Source organism: Podarcis muralis, chromosome 7 (assembly GCF_964188315.1).
Source record: "Podarcis muralis chromosome 7, rPodMur119.hap1.1, whole genome shotgun sequence".
Taxonomy (NCBI): domain Eukaryota; kingdom Metazoa; phylum Chordata; class Lepidosauria; order Squamata; family Lacertidae; genus Podarcis; species Podarcis muralis.
Window position 1 is genome coordinate 27,237,210 of NC_135661.1, and position 20,078 is coordinate 27,257,287.

Sequence of the window (20,078 nt, forward strand, 5' to 3'; positions counted from 1 at the left end):
TGGCTTGCAATGAAAGTGAAAAGCTCATGAGCCCAAATGCTGGGCGTTTTCAGTCATTACCTTCAAGGCTATCCAAGTAAGCTTGGGAGGGGGAGAAACAGAAAATACAAGATTAACGTTCAACGGCCTGCCATGTCAGTCATCATCAGCACAGAGTGAGGGGCTCTGCCTCCTTAGGAGACCTGGGTGCCTCCAGAAGAGATTCTCTCAAAGCAAATGGGTGCTGCTGGAGGCCAACAGCCACATTCAGGTTCAACCACAACAGGGAGGGAGGAGGGTGTGAAGTTGCTGCTGCTGCAGCAATTCCCTGGGGAGTCCTGCTGTGGGGTGAATGTAAGATGGCTGGGAAAGGGCTCTTTGCTTGGGAGCCTGCAGAGTTGAGCTTTACCAATTTCCTCAGAAAAAGCTCTGCCATTGGTGGTTGAGAACTCAGCCTAAATATGTGGGCCACTGCCAAGCCTCTGAAGGAAGCCATTCCTCAGCTTTTGTTTTTAGAGATTCTCTCTCTCTCCTGCCTTGAAAGTTAAACACCACAGCAATACCCCAACTTTATTGGCTATTGGGGACTGCTGCAGCAACATAACATGGAAATAAACCAGCTCTCACCCTCTCTCTGTGGTGAATCTCAAGCAAAACCAGTGGTTGACAATGGCTAGAGTGCTGTGCACACTGAGTAGATATCTTTAGAGTCCTCCTCATAACCTCTGCTGCTCTACATTATGACACCACAGCATGAAGCATGGCAGTTTGGAAACAAAAGTAGGTTGCTGGCGGCTACAGTAAATACAGCTACATACTTGATGTATGCAACACCTAAAAAAACTACCAGAATCTCAGGGCTTCAAGGCAAAAAAGGGCCATCAACGTGTGTTAGAAACTGTTCCTGGGCTGTTCAGATGGCAAGGTGGGGTGAAGATTGCTGAACTGAATGGGGTTGGGGACTCGCATGTCAGACAGATGGCTGGGATAGAATATTTCCCCCTGATAGCAGATTTCCTAAAGTCCTTCTTATACATTCCTTTCCACATAAAGAGGGCCCTGTCCTCCCTCACAACCTATCTGGCCCATTAGCTCCCATACCTTGCCACCACCTTGAATCTGTACATTTACTCAAATACAGAAAAAATGCAAGTTAAGCTTCCATGCACATATTTACAGAGTTTGACTCAACACATTGATCTGGGGGAATACTCTGAGGCTTCAGGTGGAGAGGAAAGGATGAACAGGACTGAGGTCTAACAAGCTTTTTTTAAAGGTGTCATGCTATTGATTCCCACCCCAACCTGTCGTCTGAAATGGTGTTGAAACTGTTTGACCACGCAATGAGCTGTTGGATCAGAGGGCCTCTCTCTTTGGGATGCTTAATTTTTTCACAAGAGGTGTGAGGCAAAGGAAGCAGGAGTAACCCAGGCTCCTTCACTTGTGGAGGCTGAAAATTGGGCACACTCTGTCTTTGAAACTTCTGAAGTAGCTCTCTGCTGAGTTATAAGAAACAAAGCAGTCCAGGGTGGCTTCTCACACTTGCCTGGTGGTACCAATATAAAGCCATCTGCAGCTCACCTGTTTGTATTTCCGGTAACAACGCTGAATGACAGCAGCGGCCACTTCCTGTTGCTCCCGGAGGGGGCGTCCCTGCAAGGGAAGGGGACAAATGGTAGAGGTAATGGGACTGCAAGCAGGACCTGAGTGCCACAGCATATAAGTGCAACTGTGTCAAGGCTGTAGATTATTCTCTGAATACCTCAGAGAAGCACCCTGTGAGAACTGGAACTCAAAGCATGGAAAGAAGTGTGGCAAAGAACATCAGGCTGCCCAATGCAGAAGCCTCTGGAGCACCACCTGACACAACCATGAAGTGCATTTTCCTGCTCCTGTCAGTGACAGCTCATGTTTTGTAGTGGGGAAGCAAACACTACAGGAGAACATAGAGCAAACTGAACAATGTATTTGCAGCATCAGCAGGGGAGGAGGGCACCTCCCTTGAACCTTCCTGGGCCATTTTTGTTGCTGCCCCTTTTAACACATGCAGGGGCAGATTGGACAATCATGTGCCAAACACCAGCCCCACTTCACTTGCTACTGTGCTCTAAAGTAACTTATTTCTGTCAGCTGGCATCGGAGTGCCACTGATTCCAAAGGGAGGTTTGGAGGCTTCCATGCACCCCAATGCCATCTCCCTGCACCCACCCCTACCAACAGCGACTTCTGCCCTTCACCTTGTATTTCCTGAAGACCGTCTGGACCAGCTTGGCAGCCTCGTAGAGCTCTCTCTGCTCGTGATCGGAGAGGGTCAGCTGCGCAAACTCGTTTTCGACTTTCTCGCTGGTGGAGGCGCTTAGGAATTCTGTCCAGTCTGTTGCCGAAGGGAGGCTGGGCTTCTCAAAAGCCATTTCATTGACTGGTGAGCTTGCAGGGCTCAGGCTGGTGTTGGAAGAAGGGGTCAGGGGTCCAATGTACAGGCTTCTGCAAAAAGAGGCACAGGGGGAAGAGGGTCATAGCTGCACAAACACCAAGACATGCTGGCTGGCTGGAGAAAAAGAACAAATCCTGGATTTGGTTCAGATTAAGGGTGGGGAGAGACAAGTGAGTTGGTCACATCTGAGCCATACAGTGAAAGCACATAGATTCCCCAAAGAATCATCGAGCTGTAGTTTACCTCCTTACACAGCTATGATTCCCAGCACCGTAAAACTACACTTCACTCTCTCTGAGGCAGGGGCTAAGTCTTGGTGACCCAGAATGTGCCAACCCTTGTTGAAACAGCATGAAAACATGCTGCAAGCTTACTATTTAGCATTCCAGGGATCTTTATTTCACAGTACTTGAGGGTTAAGGGTTGAAACTTTGTCGTAACTAGTTAACTTGCTCCACACCTAGCGAATCTGAATGGAACCTGTTTCAGGGATGTTCTGAACCTTTACTGGCTTGACTCAGAAAAAGAAAGTGGATTCATTTTAGCTGTTGTAACCCAAAATTCAAAAATGAATTAAAGCATCTAACAGCTGGGCACTGGGTAGGAGATCCCCCCCCCCAATATGGCAGCACCAGCAGCAACAAGGAGCACCCCCTTGCCTGGTGGGTTTTCAATTTTGCAAGGTGAAGGCCAGAAAAGTCAATATGGGCCAGCGGGCATCATAAGCTCGACCAGTCCTGGTAATACAAGGCCACAGACCTTATTTGAGCAGCACTTGGTAAATGGTCGACATCCGCGAGGTAACTGGCCAGCCAGCTCATTGAAGTGCTAATGGTGGCGCTCTCCGTCCTCTCGGCTGGTGGCGCCTCCATCGGCACAAAGTTTTCCCGCTTGATCCTCTCTGGGGTCGCTTCGATGATGTGCTCTGCCAGAGTCATCATGGTCACCTGTGAAGTGAGAAGGAAAGCTTTTCAGGGGCATGTGGGTGGAGACAAGGCGAGAACAGCACTTCCCACCGCTTCCCTTCCTGTTGGGTCACAGAACCTGCTCCTGTCAGACCGAGGAGGAACGCTGTACATAAAATGCTTGTGCTTGGGTTTGGAAGGTTAAAAGTATTCTTAGCAGTAGCTGGTGATGACAAGTGAATCTTATTATGCTTGGTTCAGGTAAATTCATTCTGATTGGTCTGTGTGGCTGACAGCAGACTCTGATTGGCTGGAGATTCTCGTCAGTTGGGAGTTAAATGTCAGTTGGGCCCCATTTGCCCTCTACATTTAAACCATTTTAAACTGTCATGGCTTCACTCAAAGCATTGTGGGAACTGCAGCTTGCGAAGGCTGCAGAGAGTTGTCAGAAGACCTATTCCCTTCACAGGGCTGTAATTCCCAGAATGGTTTAAGAGTCAATCCCTCTTCCCACGAAAACTCTGGGAATTGAAGCTCTCTGAAAGAGAGGGAAAGGGGTGTCCTAATAACTTTCTGCACTTTTATCAAACTTAACAGTTCTCGGGGTTCTTTGGGGGAAGTAGCCATGACTGTTTAAAGTCACATCTTGTTGCTTTAAATGTATCATGCAGGTTGGGTCTTAAGAAAGAGTCTGTTGAATTTTGACAGTTGAGGGAAAAGGGGAGTCGATAAAAGGTGTGTGAAGAAAAGACAAGAGAAAGAAAGCTGAGGCATAAATACTATTGCCCAGTGTGTTATTAATACTCATTTGATGACAATGAAGGGAAGGGAGTTAGCTTGAGAGGCTGCCCTGTGTCAAGGTTTTCCCACAAGCAGGTTTTTGAAGTTGGCCAAACAGTCCAAACAGCCAGGAGTACAGTTTGCCCCCAGGAGCTGGGGTGGGTGGTGGGCAAACTTGTCTATGGTGGATGTTTAGGGAATTTGGGTTGAGGTGAAAGAGGCTGGGGTCAGCAACAGCAGCACTTCGTGAGCCTTCAGAAAGTGTTAACAAGCACCTTTAAGACCCCTTTGCAAATATCCATATTTTCCTCATGCACACAGCATTCCCCTTAAGAAGCCAGCCATCTTAGTCAGGAGTTCATCCTGTCTCTAGTGTAAATGTCAACCTCACCCCTAAGCTGGCTATATCAGCTACTAGGAGGTTTTGAAAGCTGTTCTGAGCGTGTTGGTAGCAGTGGGAAATGAAAGCAGCACAGCTACCTAAACCTTTGTTTATTATACCAGCAAGGCTGAGGGAAATGGGTTCCCTGATAGGGCTTGTAGTCAGCCTTTTTTGCTCTACTGAGGGCCGCATGCAGTGGACAGACCCCTTGCCCTCCTTTACACTCACATACATGCTAATAGACACCCATTCTTTCCTCCCATTCTTATTTATTTCAGGTGTTTATATTCCAGGCCAGGTTCAAGGTTCTTCTGCTGATATACAACACCCTGAGCAGCTTGAGCCCAGGGTACCTCAAGGACTGTCTGAACCTTCATATATCCCAGCCTGATCACTGAGATTATCCAGGTGAGCCCTGCTAGTTGCTCCCCCATGTTACAGAAGCCCAATGGGCCTCAAGCAAAAATTGGGTGTTTAAGTGCAGCAGGTTCCATGCTGTGGAACACTCTTCCAGCAGAGATTTGGCAATGACATTCTCATTTCCAGCTTTTTCATGATTTTTTTTAATGTTTAAACTACCTCTTGCATAGCTAGTCATTTTAATGATTGTTTTGTTTGCAGTTCTTTTGATATTGGACGGTTCACTCCCCTGGTGTGTGTTTTATGAAGGCTCACCTGCAGGTCATCCATGTGATGCAAGCAGTCCTCACTTTCTGTGCCGTCCCGGAAGGAGAGGAGCTCTGCGTCAGCCACCTCCCGCTCCGCCATCATCAGCACGCTCATCTGCTCCCGCGGATGGAGCCGCTGGGCCCCTGAGTCCTTCCCCAGCGCCAGCCCCTTGGGGCTGCCTGCCACCTGCATCGCAGGCACGCCAATATACGCCTCCTTTGGGCTCCACTTGGCCCCTGCCTGTGTGCCAGAGCCGTGGTAGCCAGCCACTTCGGAGACAAGCTCCCGCGCATAGTCCCGCACCCCATGCCTGGGGCTGATTGTCTCTGGGAGGGATTGCTTAGCACTGGAGCTTGGCTTCCGGGCACTCGGCTGCTCCAGGCTCAGGGCGGTGGAAAGAAGCTTCTCCTGCCGAGCAGAGAAGTAGTCGGGGTTCAGTTTGTGTTTTTTGGGCGCGGGATACTCCTTCTGGCTCTCGCTGCTGTAGTAACTGGAGGGCTCGGACCGGGGCCGCCTCAGCTCTGGAACCAAACAGAAGACAAGTGAGGATTCAGCCATGTGAGTGTGCATGTGCATGCGCTGCTGCCATGAAATGTGCCCTGCGTTCACTCTGCCAAAGGGACCATGAGGTTTGAGAGGCCTGGCAAGCAAGTGCCCAAGGTGAGGAACAGCAGAGCACCTCTGCATCAGCTCTGTATGGAGATGCACGCAGGCCCCCTCCTTATGACAGAGGGGGCAGGCACCTTAGTTTCCCCACATATGTGAATAGCATCCCTGTGTAAAAGGGCACATTTGGTGGACACTGTTGAGAGGGAGCAAAACTGGTCTCTAAACTGGCCTCATCCTGAGTCTGTTTCTAGATCATAACAGGAAGGCAAGGGTCTAGTTGTGATAAACCAACAGGACTCAATCACCTGCACTGGATGAACAGAACTCGTTAAGCTGGGGTACATAGGGGGCCTTGTGCCTGTGTTCTGCTGTTGCACTGCCCCTTCCCTCCTCAGTACCAGATGTCAGGTGTAAAGTAACCATAGCTTCCCATTCCATATAAACCAGGAAACCATGGTTGCCAGGGCTGGCACAAACCAGGTTCTGAAACCACAATAGAAGTTTGTCTCTAAACCTGGTGTGCCCCCACCTTAGTAACCAGCATTTCCTGGTTTGGATAGAAAAGGAAACAATGGTTAACCCAGGAAGTCTTCATGGTGTGCAGCAAGAGCAGAAGAAAGAAGTGGATGGAGCCAGCAGGTAGAAGGTTTGTGCGTAGCTCAGCTTATTGAGCCAGGATACTGACATCCAAAGTTAGCCACTGTGTGATCGTCCTAAGTTTCTGGGAAACAAATGAAGGAGGAGGAGAATGGGCCAAACCTTTTCTCCAAGGAATGTGATGGAGGCCTTTCAAACAAAAACAACAACAACATCCTACCTGTATTGGAATTGGAAATCACGGTGACTCCCTTCTGGGGCTCCTGAGAGGCCACCATCTCACTGTGCCACTGGGCGATCCAGTTCTCACTGCTGGGTTCCTCATGCGAAGGACAGGGGATCCGGGGGGTTTGCCTGAGTTGGGCTTGCTCCTCCCGCTGCAGGTGCTCGAGGCACTCGGCCAGCTTCACGTGACCCCGAGAACGAGCAATAGCCAAGGGGAGCCTCCCGAGGGAGTCGGGGATGGAGATAGCGCGGCGGTCCCACTTGTAAAGGACCACAGCTGCATCCATGTGGCCCAGCGCACATGCCCACATCTGGAAGTAAAAAGAAGTTGGGTGGGCAAGGAAGTAAAGGGGAGGGGACTGTGGCAGAGTACAGGACCCACTCAAATAACTATCTGTTTGTAGGCTTGTCAAGTCTTGGTGTGTGCACCCCAGGATATGACAGCTCCATTATTTCACATTCAAGTCTCTTGGAGTTGGACACAGCTGGCAAGCCTACTCCATCACATATGCTCAGGGAAAGGGAGTGGCAGGTTAAGGATGCAAAACTTGTGCAATGATCCCAATGGGAAACTCATGCCACCCTCTCCCTGGTTACCACAACCTGCAAAGAAAAAAGACTTTGAGCACCTCGTGCGCAGGGCATGGCTACTTACCAGCGGCGTGCAGGAGAAATGATCCACGTTCAAGGGGTCCACTTCCAGCTCTAGATCGATGCTGTCAGCATGCTTGGTACTGGGGGCCCAAGAAGGAGAGTAGTCATTTGGAGCTGCTTACTCAGGGGAGGGGGGGGAATCTTTGCCCCAAAGAAAATGTGGATGGCAGCTCGACTGTGGGTTTTTTTAAAGTTACTTGCAAAAAAAATTTGTGCTTTTGAGTTACATATTGAAGAGGGGGAAATTACAAACTAAACATCCTCCCAAGAACCCCCCCCCCTTTTACCCCACCTAAAGGCATAGTTTAGATCTAAATAATAACAGTAAAGCTTGTATAAGCACTGGAGTGGAGAGAGTCCGAAGGTTGCTGATGTCAATATAAATAAAAGCTTTTTTTTTACAGAAAGTGCCATTTCCCAAATTACACTGTACTATTTTAATACATTTAAACACTTCATTTCGTTCTAATTTCTGGCTAGCAATGTTCTTGCTGCCATTTACTAACCCTTAGCTCGTCTCTGCTGAATACACCTAACAATGCTATTTATAGTGGTTTCTTTCTTCTTCTTCTTTACAGGTTTTCCCAGTATTTTTGTTACTTCTACAAATATTTCATCCCAGAATTGGGCAACTTTGGCACTTTACCATCACATGTGTGTGAAGGAACCATGAACTGGACGTCCCCTGAAGCAAGCAGCTGAGTAGGATTTTAGTGCTTTTTTTTTTAAGGCATTAAATGCCATTTTTGTATTATTTTCAAAGAATTTTATTTTAGTCTTGCTGAATTTGTTTTACAAGGATTTTTTCTCCCATAGCTGCCCAATCTTCATCCAAAATAGTTCAATTCTGGACAGATTCCCGCACTCCAGACACACTGTGACAGTCAATCAAGCTTCCCCAAGTGGCAAAGGCCACACACCCAGAGTGCTCAGGGATTTAATTGCTCAGGGACCCAAAAAGAGATTGCACCCATGTACTGTGAAGATACAGCTACCACAGCAATGGGAGGAATCATTTGCACAGAGGGTAGTCAACTAGTCACTTGAGAGCTTCAACAGCCCTTAAGGGGTTCCTGCCAAGTCCCCAGGACAGCCCTGAACCGCAGGAGATGCCTCCTCCTATGTAAGCGGCATAGCCAAGTGCCCATCCCCAGAACCTGCCCCTGCACCCCCGGGTTCTTACCGCCATTTAAGGAGAGTCTGGATGAGGGTCGCATAGCCCTGGGCTGCTGCCAGGTGCAGGAGGGTCATCCCTCGGAAGGTCTTGGAGTGGATGAGGTGCTTGGATTTGGCCCAGCAGGCCCTGCTCATCATCTTCTCACACACAACCACCACACGGCTCTCAAAGCAGTTCCCCAAGGTGGCTGCCCCCGAGACGCACTGCAAGGGAGAGATGCGCTGGGCTCAGAGGCTAGCTCTCAGTAGAGCAAGCCAAGCAGTGTGGGCAGAGAGGGAGCAGAGTCTAAGGCTTCTTAATGGATTTTGCCATGAACAAATGACAGCTTGAAGGGGAGAAGAGTCTGTCCTCAAACAGCTGGGGCTTGTTGGCTCTGTGCTATGAATGGGTCATGTCCCTCAAGCATGGGAAAACACAAGGAAGTGCAAGTCTGAGCTTGTGAGAAAGGACCAGGCTGCCAGCTAGGACACTCCCTGTGCTTTTCTTCAGGACCATTGCAGCTTTCCCCAAGAATACAGCTGGGAAGGGCCCAGGGAGCTAATGCGGAAGATACTCTGGTTGTTGCTGGGTTTTTGTTGTTGTTGTTGTTTTTAAACTGCCTATGCATTATTTTCCCTCTTCAGAATGAGTAACCAATTACACGAACTACAATATTAGTGGCTCTCATTTCTGAGCATTTTAGCTTCTTTAATTTCCACATAGTAGCACATATCTCTCCTTACTTGTTGTCTTCAAGGGGCAATTTTTGTACCCAAAATGGACTGTGCATCTTCATTATCAACACTGAACATAGAAGATAAATAGCAAGCTGCCTTTTGCTGAGTCTGACTATTGGTCCATCTAGCTCAGTACTGTCTACACTGACTGGCAGCAACTCTCCAGGGTTTCAAGCAGGAGACATTTCCAGCCCCACCTTGGAGATACCATGGGAGATTGAGCCTGGAACCTTCAGCATGCAAAGGAGGGGCTCTACCACTGACCTACAGTGGGTGGTCCAGCATCATGGAGCACAAAGCCTCTACCTTAAATGTTCCCCTCCTCCCATATGGTACTGGTGGTTTTTTGTTTTGCACCATTAGCAGCCACTTCAAAGTCAAGAGGGAGGAGGAAGCCTCCCTAGAGTGGCACAAAAGTCTGAAGAGACTGCAAAAGTCTCTTGAATGTAAAGTACTCCTGTGGGGCACCCAGGAACACAGCCAGGGGGCTCAGCATGTACCTGTGCTTGGCTACCTCCATTGCCGCTGCCGTTGCCCCCACCACCACCTACGCCTTGCTTGTGCTGCTGCTGCTGGGACCCAGTCATTTCGGCCATCCTCCGCTCCATCTGCTCGAGTCGCTCCAGGATAGACATCCTGAACTGGTTCTCTGCGGCAACACAGGAGAGAAACAAAGAGAAAGAGTGTGAATCAGAGGGCTACTCCCATTCCTGACATGGGGAGCAAAAGCAAAAGGCAAATCACTGACAAAAAGGTCCCAAGTCTTGAGAAGTTTGTGTGTGGAGGAATCTGGGGGAATCAATGTGCTAGCAATTCTTCTTCTGCATCACACTGTCCTGCTTCTGAGTGCTTTCTTGGGTTTTCTCAACCACCCAAAACAGAATCAGCTTCTGTATTTAAACATTCTCAAAAAGAAAGCAATGCATGCCCAGGGTCTTTGGCCCTGTTGGCACCTTCCAATGGATAGACCAAACAACAGCTAGCAGGCATGTAGGCTAACTGGGCCCTCCAGGTTGCAGGCGTTTATCTTTGGATACCAAGGCACTGAGGACGGCCAGCTTGCATCCTTCCAAACACCCCAGTGAAACAGTGAGGAACCTCAGGCCTGGGGGACTTATGTATCTGGCACCAAGAGGGCCACATAAGTCTCTGCACAAGCCACATCCACCACTGACCCTACTCTGCACTCTCAGGATGCTTCTGCCCTTGAAATGTCACAATGCATCTTGCTTGCCCAGATTTCATGTAGAAACCGTTTGGCCAACCATGTTACTTTTGAGTCATTGACCCTGCTTCTCTCTCAGGTGGGGGAATAGTGAAGCAATTATATATAGGGTACCAATGCCCTCGGAAGACTGACACTCAAATGCAGAATGCAGCTGCTGGATTGGTGGGTAGAGCAGCCCCAAGGGGCCAAGCATCACCAGTCCTGAAAGCGCTGCCCTAAACAGCCGGGACCCAAGTAACTCCCCCCTTCAAATATCAACCATCCCAAGCCCTACAATTGGTGCTGCCACTTCTGGTAGTTGTTCAACTGGCACTGACTAGCGACAGGGCTCCTTTGGTGGTGGTTCCCCATCTGTGGTCCTCCCTGGTGAGATGCCTCTGTCTCTCTCAAAACTAACATTTAGGAGGAGTTTAAACACATTTCTATTTGATAACTGAGAAATTCTGATTCCAGCAAGCTTGACATTATTAGCTGTTGTTTTCAGATGTCCTTAATTGCTTTAAATGTTTTATTTTTAACTACACTGCCTTCCTGCTTTGTTGTTTGCCTCCCTGGGATCTTGGTGGTGCTGAGGGACAGAAATTTGACAAGCAAATAAATATAACCTAGTTGGCCATTCCCCTACCCCAGATTCTTCCAGGCATCACCCACATGTTTGAGGGCCTAATATCTGCAGCCTGGAGGAAAAGGGCTTTGCTGTACAGCATAATTATCGAATGATAGAGCTGCAGGACATCTAGCCCAACCTTGTGCAAGGCAGAGATCTGCAACTACAGCACCCATGACAGCACCCTAACAGGATAGAGCCCATCACCCCAGAGGTTGCCTTGCTTCCACAGTGGAAGACCTTGTACCATGAGGGGCATTCCTCCTTCCCATTTGCACCCTTGGCCTCTGGGCCTGCCCTCTGGAGCAAGGGAGAGAATCCATGTGCTCCACCTTAGGTTGTGGTCATCAAGTGATGAACCTGCCTGGAGGAAAACCAGCTCTCCCATGAATCCAGCTGGGGACTGAGATCCCTGACACTGTCAGATTTCGACGGGGGGGGGGTACTCCTTCTCTTGGGATTTCGCTCCACTTCTAGGGTGGCAAACCAAGGCAGGCGGTTCCACAGGCCACCTCTTCCGGCTGAGTAGCCTATTTTTGGGGAGCACAAATAGTGCTGAGTAGCCTATTTTGGGGGAGCAAAAATCACCCACCCGCCAGCTAGCTGTATACTAATCACACTATTGTCCAAAAAACGGCCCCGAGGGTCAACCAATTCAAGGAGGCCTGACATTTCCTTGGGGCGGGGGACGGGGCAGGCTTCACCACTTTCTTGTTCCAATCGCTTTCTCTCCCCGTCCCCCGCATTTCAAAATAAGTTTTCTTACGTTTCGGAAGCCCCGAGGGAGAGGTCGCCGCCGCTGCTGGCGGTGGGCGATCGGGAGCCACCTCCCGAAGTAGGGGATAGCGAGGAACTTCCGTGGGGGGCGGGGGAGAAGAGGGCGCGTTCCTTCCCCACGTGCGGCTGGGAACTTTCCCCGCTCCTCGTCCGCGCCTGGCGCTCCCCTGGAGTCCGCTCCCACCTTCCGCGCGGGCCCCGCGGTGGCGCAAAAAAAGTGGGCAGGGCGGGAGCGAGGCGCACTTACCTGCCAGCCAGCTCGCCCGCCCGCGGGTCCCTTCGGACGCAGCCCGAGCGAGCGAGCGAGCGGCCGGCCAGCCCGCCGGGCTCTTTGGGCAGCCCTCCTTTTCCTTCCCCGCCTCTCCGCGGCCAATCCGCAGCGCGGAAAGTGACATCAGCCCCCGCTGCCGCCGGGGAGCGCCCGCTCGCCATACGCGCGCCGGAGCCAATGAGGAGCCGTCGGGGCAGCGCAACAGGTGCCCGGCCCGGGACGCCCCGCGCCGCCGCCCACCTCGCCCGCGGAGCCCAGCCCAGCCCTGCCTTGCCTGCGCCGTCCGTCGCGCCCCCGCCATGCCCGGCCGGAGCGCACGAGAAGGAGGAGAAGGAGGATGCGCTCGCCCCGGAGAGCGAGCGACCTGGCCAGTCCCGCTCGCTCTTGCCGCCGCTCTGCGCCCGCAATGCAGCCGCCGGGGAGGGGGCGCTCCGCATTATGACAAAGCGCGGCTGGAGCCGCCTCCGCGCGGCAACGCCGCCTCCCTCCCGCCGGGCTGAGCCGCCCGCCTCGCCCCTTCGCCGGCCCTGGCTGGCTGTCGGCCGTCGCCCTCCAAGCTGCAAGGCGCTATGCCTTGCGCCGTCCCCCTCCCTTCTCCTCCGCGGGCTGAAAAGTGCCCCCTCCCCACGGCTTGCCTTCGGGTTGCTCCTGCCGTCCCTGGATTCGGCCTCCCTGCTTCCCCCACTCCCCCCCATCCCTGCGGGTGGGCTTTGGCGGGAGTCTCCTCCAACTCTTGTGCTTGGCATCCGTGAAGCAAAGGGTCTGCGGCAAGGACGCATGGCTAAACTGGGATGGGATCGACGTTGGGACGGCCTTCCCTTGGGCAGGTCCCCTTCAGCGTCCGGAGCAGAGCCGGCAAGGCAATCCTCCCCCTTTTCCTAGATCAGATATACTTTCCTCTCTTCGCACCCCCAAATCACACGAGAGCCATTATTCCCTGCCTCCCCCTCCTGCATGCCGGTGCCCAGCTCAGCCAAGCCAAGCCTGAGAAATGGCTTTGGGCATTCCTGCATTTCAGGGTGTGACACGCTCCCCATTTTGAAGGCTGCCTCAGGAGACGATGGGCTCTCCTTGGCTGGAGGTGGAACGGTCACCAGCTGCTAAGGAGGCTGCTATTGCAGATCCTGCACTGAGCCAGGCATCACGTGTCTCCAAGGTCCCGCCCAAGTCTATAATACAACTTGTCTACATCATTCTTAAGAGTGTGGCACTCATACCTGGACATAGTCCTCCAGACCAGGTTGGACTACTGCCGAATAAATTAGAACTATTACTTCCCAGGACTTGGAAACTATGATCCTATTCATGTTGCCTAAAATTATTTGCCTTATTTTTGCAGCAATATCACAGTGCTGGCTCATGTTCAGGTTGTAGCTGATTACAATTCTGAGATCATTTTTGCATGTAATGCTGCCAAGGCAGCCCCCCCCCCCCCATGACAACAACAACAACACTTCAGGGTGCCTCTCTCTAAATATAGAACTTTGCATTTGTTGCTGTTATTTTTTAAAAAAATTAGTTTTGGCCCAGTTTCCTGTTCTCTCAAGGTCTGCGGTGATCGTAGTTCTCCCTCACAGTTTTGCATCATCTGCAAATGCTCATTGTGTCTTTGAGCAACCCTCACGCTTGCAAGGATAGTGGCCTAGCTCTTGCCAAGGCATTGCAGCTACACCTGGCTAGTAAATCAGATTGCATGATTAAATGTACCTGAGGGATCCTCTGATTAACTGATCCTTCCCCAAGAAGAAGAAATGTCTGCAGAAGGAGGTCAGAGCCCTTCTTCTCCCCAACAATTTTCCACATGGGGGGTTTGTTGTTTTGGCATGCAGGGGCATTTAGTCACATGGCTCCCCCATGAAACGTCTGGAGTGATGCAGCCCAGAGACAGCTCAGAGCCCCAAAGCAGAGCTGCTTTGCAGGAGCTGCACCTCCTCCCAGCTGTCTCCCTCCCCGGGCAGGTATTCCTCACTGCTAGTCAGGTTTCCAGGATTTGCTGGAAGTGTTTGAAAAGAAAGCTCCCTGGACTGTCTTTTACCTGCCTTGCTGTTTGGCAGACTTTTATGGCTTTGATTCTTGTTGCATTTGAATGGTAATCATTTCCTTCCCCACCACCACCCATGTGCAAACGGAGCCAATAAAATTTGATTAGATGAAATCAGAATGGTGCCCTATCCTCTCCTGTAGGAGAAAGGGGATCTCTGTAGCACCCTCCATCTCTCCCACTCACATCTTTTAGCTTGGTGAGCCTCAGTTCCTCCAGGAAACCTGAGCAGTGCATTTTCATTAACCCCCATTTCACCCTGTAAGCTACAGAAAATCCAGGTTGCCTGAGTCAGCTGGAGGTGGAACTCTTTGAAGAGTCGCCTGGGAACAATCTGGGTCAGCTTCCCCACCTCCAAGGAAATTAATAGACCGAGCCTCTGGCAGAGCATGGCTTTTTCCACAAAGGAACAGGTAGCAGGAGGAGCAGAGCTCCTGCCATCCTCCCGCTCGTTTGCACAGCCTTCCCCAAGCTGGTGCCTTCTAAATGTTTGGGCTACAACCTTCCTCACATTCGCTAACCATTGGTCATGCTGGCTGTTGGGGTCGCTCTGAGTTGGAGGCCAGCATCAGTAATCTGGAGGGCACAAAGCTTTGGAAGGCTGGTGGATGTGGTGGCCTAGGGGAGGCACTGTTTTTGGAATCATGGAATTGTAGAGTTGGAAGGGACCACTCAGATCATCTAGTGCAACCCCCCTGCAATGCAGGAATCTTTTGCCCAACGTGGGGCTTGAGCCCACAACCATGAGATTAACAGTCTCATGTTCTGCCAACTGAGCTATCCTAGAACTTGTGGCATCCCTGTTACTGATAGAGCACATCTGGGGCTGCAGAGTTCTGAAGTACCCCAGAAACACTTGTGATTGCCCTTGCAGTCACTTCTGGTTCTATACATCATTTTTAGATTCTGGGCTTGCTTTGGAAGGAGATTTATCACTCGGGAGTGCTCCAGAGTCACAGGGGCTGAGACCTGCTGGTGGATGGGCTGGTTAAGGTATCTTTTACAAGACAAAACCGAAGGCAACAGCTCTATTTGCAAGGAAGGGATTCGCCAGCGATCAAGCCTGACACTTTCCCCATCTTCAGGAGATTGGAGCCCCCACTGCACAGTCTGACCTCCTGCCCCCAAGACCACCCACCACTCTGGAAGCTATGTTTGCATTTCTCACCATCTAGGGACAGCCAGTCATGCTGAGAGGAAGGCAAGGGTGGCAGTGCCCGTGCTTTGTACTCAAAGACCACCGAGTTGGAGATGATCTGGTTGTTGAAGGCCACTTGCAGAGTGACGAGCCCCGTGTCATGAGCTGAAAGGCAAAGGGAGACGGTGGCTTTTAAGAAAGTGATCCCAACACACGGAAGCCTTCACTGGGCACCTGCAAAACACACCTTTCTCATTGTGTTGGGGACTGTGGCAACTCCCTCTCCTCCCTCCCACCTGCCCTTTCTGGAAGCAGAGGCTGGCTCTCTGTCTGCTGCAAAGTGGTAAGGTAAAGGTAAAATCCCCCCGGACAGTTAAGTCCAGTGAAACTATGGGATGCGGCGCTCATCTTGCTTCAGGCCGAGGGAGCCTGCGTTTGTTCGCAGACAGCTTTTTGGGTCATGTGGCCAGCATGACTATTTAAACAACAAACTGAACAACAGGACAGCTTAAACAATGCAATAAAACTGGGACGGCAGCAGCAGGTGGGGAAAAAATCTATATGAAAAGCAACAGATCAGAAGACAGATCTACCGACACGACAGTCAAATTGAACCTCCATGCTCAGAGGCTGTGTCCCTACAAATAACAGATGCTGGAAATGAATGGCGGAGAGGGCTTCCTTACTCCTCCCCAACTCTCAGGTTTCCAGGAACCTGGCATGCTGCGGTTGGAAGCCAAAGGCTTGAACTGGCCCCTGAAGGACCAGGTGTGCAGCCTGGGAGTCATTTTAGACTCACAGCTGTCCATGGAGGCACAGGTTAATTCTGTGTCCAGGGCAGCTGTCTACCAGCTCCACCTGGTACGCAGGCTGAGACCTTACCTGCCTGTGGACTGTCTCGCCAGAGTGGTGCATGCTCTAGTTATCTCCTGCTTGGACTACTGCAATGAGCTCTATGTGGGGTTACCTTTGAAGGTGACCCGGAAACTGCAATTAATCCAGAATGTGGCAGCTAGACTGGTGACTGGGAGTGGCCGCTGGGACCACATAACACCAGTCCTGAGAGATCTGCATTGGCTCCCAGTACATTTCCGAGAACAATTCAAAGTGTCGGTGCTGACCTTTAAAGCCCTAAATGGCATTGGTCCTGTATACCTGAAGGAGTGTCTCCACCCCCATCGTTCAACCTGGACACTGAGATCCAGCGCCGAGGGCCTTCTGCCGGTTATCTCATTGTGAGAAGTGATGTTACAGGGAACCAGACAGAAGGCCTCCTTGGTAGTGGCGCCCGCCCTGTGGAACGCCCTACCATCAGATGTCAAGGAAATAGGCAGCTATCTTATTTTTAAAAGACATCTGAAGGCAGCCCTGTTTAGGGAAGTTTTTAATATTTAACGCTGTATTGTTTTTAACACTTGATTGGGAGCCGCCCAGAGTGGCTGGGGAAACTCAGCCAGATTGGGGGGAGGGGTATAAATATTATTATTATTATTATTATTATTATTATTATTATTATTATGCAGCAGAGTGGCTCCTGAGTTCTGAAGCAAGCATTACAAGTGTGAAAAGGTGCCCCAGCTCTTTCTGATGCAATGCCTCCAGCAAAGTGGCTTTAAAACACACACACACACACACACACACACACACACACACACACTCCTGGATTTCTCACCTGGGCAATAACAGCGCAGCACCCCCGGCTGTATCAAGGAGGCTGGCACTGAGATCTGGTCAAACAGGCAGCTGTAGTTATTGCTGGCCTCCTGCCAGGGCCCTGTGATCAGCACCTTCACGCCCCCCTGCAGAGGAAAAAAGCAAGCAGAGCAGGGAATGGGGGTCAGGAGGAGTCAATCTTGGACCACTTTTGGCTGCCTCCTCTCAGGGGCTCCCTCCTCCTCCTGCCCCACAAAATTACTGGCATTTGCCACAGAGAGAGGAAATAAGAGCAGGAGTCATATGGACGTCAAGGGGCTCTCAGCCCTGGCGGCCAATGCCTGCTGCATGTGGGACAACCAAGACCAGGCAAGCAGGCAGGGCTCCACGGCGAGGTAGGAGGGCCTCCCCTATCTAAGAGGTGGCTTTCAGTTGGGAACTGGAAGTGTGGAGCTGTGTGTGGTTCGAGGTGCCCCACTGAGGCTTTGGACTACAACTCCCATCATCCCCAGCTGTCATGGCCATATTGTAGCCCCAAACATTGGAAAGGCATCACTCAGCAAAGGCTAGCTTTGTGGGAACCAGAGAACAACCATGTGCTGCACCATCAGATACTGTCTTCCTTATTTCCTCCAACAAAGTCCTGTAACCAATGCCACTTAGTAGACAGGAACCTAAGTGTAAACGGGGCAGATGTGAGCTGGTATTCAACTAAGACCTATGCAGAGAGTAGACCCACTGAAATTAATGAACCAAAGTTGCTCATTTCTGTTAACTTCAATGGGTCTACTCTGAGTAGGACTAGCATTGGACACCACCAGCAGGGGTTCAAATACCACTCCTGGCTTCAGTTGACTCTGTGGCCTAGAGAAGTCGCTATTTGCCTCAGTTCCCCATCTGAAAGAATGGAAAATGCAGCAACCTATTGTCTGATGAATGTTATCAGGCATGTTCACCGCCCAGCTTTCTTCCCAATAAGGACCTCAAAGCTTGTTGCCATTCCACCTGAAGGAAAGCCCCTTGAAGGAAGCAGGAGAAATAAAAACCAATCCATCAATACTGGAACCACAGCACAAGAGAGAGACATTCAGACTTCCTTTCCAAAGCCCTTCCAGAAGAAGGGAGCCGCTGCTGAAAAGGTCCCTCTCCCCTCGCCTGCAGCTCCTGAGTCAGGCTGAAATTCTCAGGGCCCAGCTAGACAGTACGAGACAGAAGTGGGTCACAGTCTCCTGATTCTGCTAAAAAATGTAAAAGAGCCTGGAGGAACAGCAACAGGGGAGGGTCATCTTAACCCACTCTCCCTCTGCCTGTCTTTCAGAACAATATTGTGCCCTGACTCACTATGAGGAAAAGACACACTATTTCCCACTGTGGGCATTTTCAGTGAGAAATGGCTCTGTGGGGAAAGCCACGGTAGCTACCTGCAGTTGCTGCTTATTCTGCAAAGAAAACTGACCCTTGACTCTGAAGGGAGGACTTGTTTTAGCCTAAGAGAATCAAATGTGGGCCGGGGGAAGGAGAGGCCTCTGTCCCACTGCTGCCTCTGTCCAAGCAAGTAGGACAAGAAACATCTTCAGGTTGCAGAGCTGCCCTGCATTGGTTTCTGCTGAAGAGGAAATGCCACATTTGGGCAGGAGATCTAAAAACCTGAAGAGAAACCGAAATATGCTTCTCCTGTGCTGACCCCCAGTGGCAGAAAGGCAGGAAAACACTTTTCAAAAAAGCAATTTTACCAGCTTGGATTGGGAGGCCCTCAACACACACTTTGTTAATGCTTTTCAAATCTACTTCTCTAAAGAGTCAAAAGTGTGGATGCTGTGAGCAGGTCTGGTTGCAGCACCTTGGACAGTGCACATTTAGTAGCCAACCTGGGAGTCTTGGCGTGCCGTTGGAGAAAGGTAACACAGAAGGATGTGTTTCATGAAAGGCATCCCATCAACACGCAGGCACTTTGCTCTGGGGATAGACTGGTTTATTTCTGGGGTTAAGATGAATGGCTTTAGGAAACAGGGCGGAAGTGTTCACCCATTCAGTGAACACCTGCCCAGTCTGGTTTGGTTTTGTGATGTCACCATGTGGCTAAAGCCGATTGGCTGCGTGGCACTGCCAGGAGGCCAGCTCTCTAACTGCCTTTCATCCAAGGTGCATTTTGCACTTTTCTGCCTGAACAAATGTTCTACACAGGTGACAGGGTAGCAGGGCAGCATTCTGGCCGGTTCAAAATATTTCTAGGCTGAAGCTGGCAACTGTGTCACTTACCTAAAAGGTAAAGGTAAAGGGACCCCTGACCATTAGGTCCAGTCATGACTGACTCTGGGGTTGCGGCACTCATCTTGCTTTATTGGTCAAGGGAGCCGGCGTACAGCTTCCGGATCATGTGGCCAGCATGACTAAGCCGCTTCTGGCGAACCAGAGCAGCGCACGGAAACACCATTTACCTTCCTGCCGGAGCAGTACCTATTTATCTACTTGTACTTTGATGTGCTTTCAAACTGCTAGGTTGGCAGGAGCAGGGATTGAGCAACGGGAGCTCACCCTGTCGCAGGGATTCGAACCACCGACCTTCTGATTGGCAAGTCCTAGGCTCTGTGGTTTAACCCACAGCGCCACCTGCGTCCCTCACCTACCTACTCCCAATAACCCCAATCTCTCTCTCAGCCTAAAACAGGGAGGGACAGAGGCCTTGGTGGGAATGAGAGACTGTAATGCCTATTGGAAAGAAGGATATAGGAGCACCAGAGGAGCCGAGCAGCAGCTCAATCAGGTCTTAGGGACCCAATGAGCCCAGAATCCTGTTCTCGCAGTGGTCAACCAGATGTTTCTTCTGGGAAGCCCACAAGCAGGACACGAGCACAACAGCAACAGCAGCAGCAGCAGCACCCTCCCTACTTGTGGCTCCCAGGACTGGCATTCAGAGGCATAAAACCTCTGACAGCAGAAGCTCCCTCTCCCTTGCATGCTGTGGTTTTGGATTTCCTTCCTTTCCAACTTCCCTGGAGCACAGATGGGACAGTCAGGTAGAGAGGTGGGGCCCTCCCCTCCTTGGCAGGCCAAATGATCTCATTTCTAAAACCCAGGACTCCCCCCCCCCCAGCCGCAACTCACTGGAACTCAGTTCTGGCATCTCTCAGGTGGGCACCTTTGCCATTCTAAGATAACAAGGAAGGTGTTCATCATGGTGAGTTCCTGCACCTCTTTTTCTAGAAAAAATAGCACTGCCAAAAACCCACCAAGGG

The 20,078-nt window shown here is 50.9% G+C and overlaps 1 protein-coding gene and 1 long non-coding RNA gene across 6 annotated transcripts in view; one reads left to right on the forward strand and one right to left on the reverse strand.

Annotated features, from left to right (window-relative positions):
- CAMTA1 (calmodulin binding transcription activator 1) overlaps nucleotides 1-20,078 on the reverse strand; it is a 680,765-nt gene that overhangs the window by 22,165 nt on the left and 638,522 nt on the right. For 2 of the 5 annotated variants that reach the window (XM_028740501.2, XM_028740499.2), the window contains exons 9-19: nucleotides 16,862-16,988; nucleotides 15,220-15,354; nucleotides 9,628-9,776; nucleotides 8,418-8,614; nucleotides 7,236-7,314; nucleotides 6,576-6,891; nucleotides 5,156-5,670; nucleotides 3,173-3,360; nucleotides 2,217-2,463; nucleotides 1,561-1,632; nucleotides 61-81 (exon numbers count right to left, since the gene is read on the reverse strand). In XM_028740501.2, the coding sequence (XP_028596334.2) occupies nucleotides 61-81; nucleotides 1,561-1,632; nucleotides 2,217-2,463; nucleotides 3,173-3,360; nucleotides 5,156-5,670; nucleotides 6,576-6,891; nucleotides 7,236-7,314; nucleotides 8,418-8,614; nucleotides 9,628-9,776; nucleotides 15,220-15,354; nucleotides 16,862-16,988 (2,046 nt within the window). The remainder of the gene's footprint in view (nucleotides 1-60; nucleotides 82-1,560; nucleotides 1,633-2,216; nucleotides 2,464-3,172; nucleotides 3,361-5,155; nucleotides 5,671-6,575; nucleotides 6,892-7,235; nucleotides 7,315-8,417; nucleotides 8,615-9,627; nucleotides 9,777-15,219; nucleotides 15,355-16,861; nucleotides 16,989-20,078) is intronic. The other 3 variants (XM_028740502.2, XM_028740503.2, XM_077931429.1) reach the window with 2 other exon arrangements.
- On the forward strand, nucleotides 3,667-8,229 carry LOC114602365 (uncharacterized). The gene is made up of 3 exons (XR_003707897.2): nucleotides 3,667-4,053; nucleotides 4,759-4,888; nucleotides 7,813-8,229. It is a non-coding gene; the product is annotated as an uncharacterized LOC114602365 (long non-coding RNA).